This window comes from Trachypithecus francoisi, unplaced genomic scaffold (assembly GCF_009764315.1).
Source record: "Trachypithecus francoisi isolate TF-2019V2 unplaced genomic scaffold, Tfra_2.0 Lachesis_group20, whole genome shotgun sequence".
Lineage (NCBI taxonomy): Eukaryota > Metazoa > Chordata > Mammalia > Primates > Cercopithecidae > Trachypithecus > Trachypithecus francoisi.
Genome location: NW_022681466.1, coordinates 7,450,586 through 7,456,585, shown reverse-complemented (window position 1 = coordinate 7,456,585; position 6,000 = coordinate 7,450,586). Strand labels below are relative to the sequence as shown.

The following is a 6,000-nucleotide window of genomic DNA, read 5'->3' as shown; positions in this document are numbered from 1 at the left end:
CCGGCTTGGCTTTCTCGTGGTCAGCCTCAGCAGAAAGGGCAGGCAGAGGCGGGTCCCTTACGGACGGGGTGTCCCGTTCCGGTAGGGAGAACTCTATCTCTCGAGTCCCTGGGGATGCAGACACCCCGAAATCTAGTGGCTTTGGTCTCCTGCTTTCTGCTGGGCAGGACGTGAGCCAGATCCCCCAGTCCAGGATGCAAGACGTGGGGTCCACCTCCGGTTCTCCGCCCTTGGTGGGTGAGAGGTGGGACTACCCCTGAGATCTCAGCAGCCACGGTCTCACTGCGGCCTCAAGTGCCCACCTAGCCCGCCACAATTCCGGACCCGGGATGCCAGGATCCCTCGCGCAGGCGCGCTCCAGCATATGGTTCCCTGCTGCAAGAGCCGACGGCAGCGGAGTCCGCCGCTATCCCATCAGCCCGGCCAGGCAGGTCCAGCTCTCACCCGCCCGGGTCGTCCCGCCTCTCCTATCCCGTCTTGCTCTGCGGCGCGGGGGCAAGATGGCTGCTGAGAAGCAGGTCCCTGGCGGCGGCGGCGGCGGTGGCAGTGGCAGCGGCGGTAGCGGAGGTGGACGTGGTGCCGGAGGGGAGGAAAATAAAGAAAACGAACGCCCTTCGGCCGGATCGAAGGCAAACAAAGAATTTGGGGATAGCCTGAGTTTGGAGAGTATCCTAGAGTAATCGGGCCTAACTCGCAATGACTACGTGTCGATCTGGAGGACTAGGGGCGGGAGAGGTGGCGGGTCCTGGCAGGAGAGGCCGAGGATTGCAGTTTTTCTCGCCCTTACTTTTTGGTGCTCAGAATTCCGGGGGATCTGTCTCTCAACTAGTCTTTCCTAGTGTTCTTCTCGCCCTCCTGGCTACGTCCTTTTCTTCCAGTGGCACTGGGATATCAAGCAGGTTTCCCCTGGTGCCCCGCAGTTGTCCAGTTGGAGGGCTTGTGACCAGGTGACACTTTGAGCACCTTGCTTTGGCACCTTGAACTGGGGAGAGGAAACTGCAGTCTTGACATTCCGCTTAATACTTTTTTTTTTTTTTTTTAAGAGTCTCACTCTGTCATCCAGGCTGGAGTGAAGTGGCTCAGTTTTGGCTCACTGCAACCTCTGCCTCCCGGGTTCAAGTGAGTCTCCTGCCTCAGCCTCCTGAGTAGCTGGGATTACAGGCATGTGCCACCACGCCTGGCTAATTTTTGCATTTTTAGTAGAGATGGGGTTTCACTATGTAGGTCAGGCTGGTCTCAAACTCCCGACCTCGTGATCTGCCCACCTCAGCCTCCCAAAGTGCTGGGATTACAGGCGTGAGCCACCGCGCCCGACCTCCTTAGTACTCTTGTCTGACAGTCGTGGTAGACTGAGTAGTAAAACCTACAGCTTGATACTTTGCAAGTGGAGGTAAAGATTGACTCGGAGGAAAAGCTTGTTGCCCATTTTAATTGTAAGTTACTGTAGTTAATATCGTTTGTCCCCTTGTCATTTTTTAATGATCGGTCTGTAGGCATTTTATCTTGCTGACAGTCATTCATATAAGCTGGAGGAATCGGTTTCTAGTTTTCCTCAGTGTGTATCTCAGCCGAGTGCTTGTGGTACTAGTTTGTGACCTTTTGAAATGAATAACAAATGGAGAAAATGTAGGCGAGTTTCTGAAATTCAACTTGACATCTTAATGGACTTAAAGTTTTCAGGGGTTTGGAGTGAAGTTTTTTGAATTAGTGGTAATAGTTCCAAGTAGACGTTAGCAAGCCCTGATTTTACTGAGACCTTTATATTTCTTTGTCCCTTTTTAGTCATTGAAAGAGTCCTTTTAGTGTTCACTATTTTAAAATATGTCTCTAGAGAAACGTTGAGGAAACATTAAGAGAAAACTATACTTATATAGGTGAAGGTCATTGGACTTTATAAAGTTTAGTGCATATTCTTAAATATTTTAAGATTATTAAAAGGAGAATTTGGTCAGTCATTCTTCTTTTAAAAGAAAAACCTTAATACTTTTATGCAAACTGTGGCCTAGGTTGGTTGACATGTGCTAATCATAGACTCTCTAAGCATCACAGCTGTTAAGGAAAGTTAGATTTGGCAGGTGTTGAAGATTTTGCAAATGGAGGCTTAGTACACGTCATTTATAATCTGAATCTGTTTGAATGAATAAAATGTGGGGTCCAGGTGTAAACTGGTGTGAATCACCCCAATTATAGTCAGCATTTAGAATCCGTCAGCTTAATTTAAACTGGATTTTGGCAGTTTTCAGTGGCCAGTAGTGCCCTCCTTTTTTAGTTTGAAAGTAGTAACAGTTCAGGCAATCAACTTTTCTGTAGGTTAGCCCTGTCCTGTGACAAGATAGATATTAAAAATGGTTACAGAAGATCTCACTAGTGTACTAAATATTTCACAAATTTGTGTGTATGTGAGAGTGTGTGAGAGTGAGTCTCGCTCTGTCACCCAGGCTGGAGTGCAGTGGTGCTATCTTAGCTCACTGCAACGTCTGCCTCCCAAGTTCAAGCGACTCTCCTGTCTCAGCCTCCTGAGTAGCTGGGATTACAGGCACTCGCCACTGCCCCTGGCTAATTTTTTTTTTTTTTTTTTTTTTTTTTTTTTTTTTTGAGACGGAGTCTCGCTCTGTCGCCCAGGCTGGAGTGCTGTGGCCGGATCTCGGCTCACTGCAAGCTCCGCCTCCCGGGTTCACGCCATTCTCCTGCCTCAGCCTCCCGAGCAGCTGGGACTACAGGCGCCCACCATCTCGCCCGGCTAGTTTTTTGTATTTTTTAGTAGAGACGGGGTTTCACCGTGTTAGCCAGGATGGTCTCGATCTCCTGACCTCGTGATCCACCCGTCTCGGCCTCCCAAAGTGCTGGGATTACAGGCTTGAGCCACCGCGCCCGGCCTCCCTGGCTAATTTTTTGTGTTTTTAGTAGAGATGGGGTTTTACCATGCTGGCAGGCTGGTCTTGAACTTCTGACCTCAGGTGATCCACCTGCCTCGGCCTCCCAAAGTGCTGGGATTACAGGCACTTTGAGCCACTGCACCTGGCTGTATTTCACAAATGTTTAATGTGTTGTGGTTTGACACAGATACAGACTGATGGTATAGGTTTTGATTTGTTTGGGTTCTTGCCATCGTAAGATTTTCCTTAATCTCGACTCTAGTTCTTCAGATTATTAAGGAATCTCAGCAGCAGCATGGTTTACGGCATGGAGATTTTCAGAGGTACAGGTTAGTATCACATACAAGATGTTTGGAAATCATCGTGGGACTTGCTTTGCTTTTGTTAATATCCTGTTTACTCTGCTATACCAGAAAATATACTAGAAAGTCTAGAGCATTGTGGGTTTTGTGTGTGTGTGTGTGTGTGTTTGTTTGTTTGTTTTTGAGACGGAGTCTTGCTCTATTGCCAGACTGGAATGCAGTGGCTCAGTCTTGTCTCGCTGCAACCTCTGCCTCTTGGATTCCAGTGATTCTCCTGCCTCAGCCTCCCGAGTAGCTGGGTTTTTTGTTTTTTTTTTTTTTTAAGATGGAGTCTCACTCTGTCACCCAGGCTGGAGTGCAGTGGTGCGCTCCTGGCTCACTGCAGCCCCTGCCTCCCGGGTTCAGGTGATTCTCCTGCTTCTGCCTCCCGAGTACCTGGGATTACAGGCATGTGCCACCATGCCTGGCTAATTTTTGTATTTTTAGCAGAGGTGGGGGTTTCGCCATGTTGGCCAGGCTGGTCTCGAACTCCTGATCTCAGGTAATCCACCTGCCTCAGCGTCCCAAAGTGCTGAGATTACAGGCGTGAGTCACTGCACCTGGCCTAGCATTGAGTTTATATTATGTATAAACTCATAATATATGTAATTTTTTAATTTAAAATTTTATTTTATTAAAATATAAACTCATATTATGTATAAACTCAAATATATGTAATTTTTTAATTTAAAATTTTATGAATAGGCCGGGTGCGGTGCTCTGCCTGCTGGGCTCACACCTTGAGCCCAGCAGGCGGAGGTTGCAGTGAGTCAAGATCGCGCCACTGTACTCCAGCCTGGGTGACGGAGCGAGACTGCATCTCAAAAAAAAAAAAAAATTTATGAATGAAGAACCAAACTTTCTTTTTTCTTTTTTTTTTTTTTGAGACAATCTCGCTGTGTTGCCTAGGCTGAAATGCAGTGGCATGATCTCGGCTCACTGCAACCTCTGCCTCCCAGGTTCAAGTGATTCTCCTGCCTCAGTCTCCCAGTAGCTGGGATTACATGTGGCTGCCATGACGCCCAGCTAATTTTCGTTGGGTTTCTTTTTTTTGAGATGGAGTTTTGCTCTTGTTGCCCAGGCTGGAGTGCAGTGGTGTGATCTCGGCTCACTGCAGCCTCCACCTCCCAGGTTCAAGCGATTCTCCTGCCTCAGCCTACCGAGAGCTGGGATTACAGGCATGTGCCACCATGCCTGGCTAATTTTGTATTTTTACTAGAGATGGGGTTCCACCATATTGGTCAGGCTGGTCTTAAACTCCTGACCTCAGGTGATCCACCTGCCTCAGCCCCCCAAAGTGCTGGGATTACAGGCGTGAGCCAATGTGCCCGGCCTATTTCTTTATTTATTTTTTATTTCATTTTATTTACTTATTTTTTTGTCACCTAGGCTGGAATGCCGTGGCATGATCTCGGTGCACTGCAACCTCCACCTTCTGGGTTCAAGCAATTCTGCTGCCTCAGCTTCCCAAGTACCTGGGACTACAAGCATGCACCACCATGCCTGGCTAATTTTTGTATTTTTAGTGGAGATGGGGTTTCACTGTGTTGTCCAGGCTGGTCTCGAACTCCTGACTTCAAGTGATCTGCCTGCCTTGGCCTCCCAAAGTGCTACGATTACAGGCGTGAACCACCATGCCCGGCCCCCTGAAGTAGTATTAAAATATCATTTTGTATTGTAAATTATGTACTGTATTACTTTGACTTAAGGTTGGTACAATTTTATATATATATATATAATATATATATAATATATATATATTATATATATAATATATATATATATAATATAATATATATATATATTATATATTATAATATATATAATATATATATATATATATATTTTTTTGAGACGGAGTCTCGCTCTGTCGCCCAGGCTGGAGTGCAGTGGCTGGATCTCAGCTCACTGCAAGCTCCGCCTCCGGGTTTACGCCATTCTCCTGCCTCAGCCTCCCGAGTAGCTGGGACTACAGGCGCCCGCCACCTTGCCCGGCTAGTTTTTTGTATTTTTTTTTTTTTTTTTTTTTTTTGAGACGGAGTCTTGCTCTTTCGCCCGGGCTGGAGTGCAGTGGCCGGATCTCAGCTCACTGCAAGCTCCGCCTCCTGGGTTTTACGCCATTCTCCTGCCTCAGCCTCCGGAGTAGCTGGAACTACAGGCGACCGCCACCTCGCCCGGCTAGTTTTTTGTATTTTTAGTAGAGACGGGGTTTCACCGTGTTAGCCAGGATGGTCTCGATCTCCTGACCTCGTGATCCGCCCGTCTCGGCCTCCCAAAGTGCTGGGATTACAGGCTTGAGCCACCGCGCCCGGCCTTTTTTGTATTTTTTAGTAGAGACGGGGTTTCACCGTGTTAGCCAGGATGGTCTCGATCTCCTGACCTTGTGATCTGCCCGTCTCGGCCTCCCAAAGTGCTGGGATTACAGGCTTGAGCCACCGCGCCCGGCCAAATATATACATTTTTGACTGAATTAGTTAAAAAAATATATATGGCCGTGCGCCAAATATATACATTTTTGACGGAATTAGTTAAAAAAATATATATGGCCGGGTGCGGTGGCTCAAGCCTGTAATCCCAGCACTTTGGGAGGCCGAGACGGGCGGATCACAAGGTCAGGAGATCGAGACCATCCTGGCGAACACGGTGAAACCCCGTCTCTACTAAAAATACAAAAAACTAGCCGGGCGAGGTGGCGGGCGCCTGTAGTCCCAGCTACTCGGGAGGCTGAGGCAAGAGAATGGCGGGAACCCGGGAGGCAGAGCTTGCAGTGAGCTGAGATCTGG

At 47.9% G+C, this 6,000-nt stretch overlaps 1 protein-coding gene across 1 annotated transcript in view; it reads left to right on the top strand.

The window, feature by feature from the left end:
* Positions 1 to 462: 462 nt before the first annotated feature.
* Positions 463 to 6,000, top strand: part of SRP68 (signal recognition particle 68) — a 47,281-nt gene continuing 41,743 nt past the window's right edge. Inside the window, exons 1-2 of the mRNA XM_033182256.1 lie at positions 463 to 666; positions 3,139 to 3,205. Of these exons, the coding sequence (XP_033038147.1) occupies positions 501 to 666; positions 3,139 to 3,205 (233 nt within the window). The 5' untranslated portion in view covers positions 463 to 500. The remainder of the gene's footprint in view (positions 667 to 3,138; positions 3,206 to 6,000) is intronic.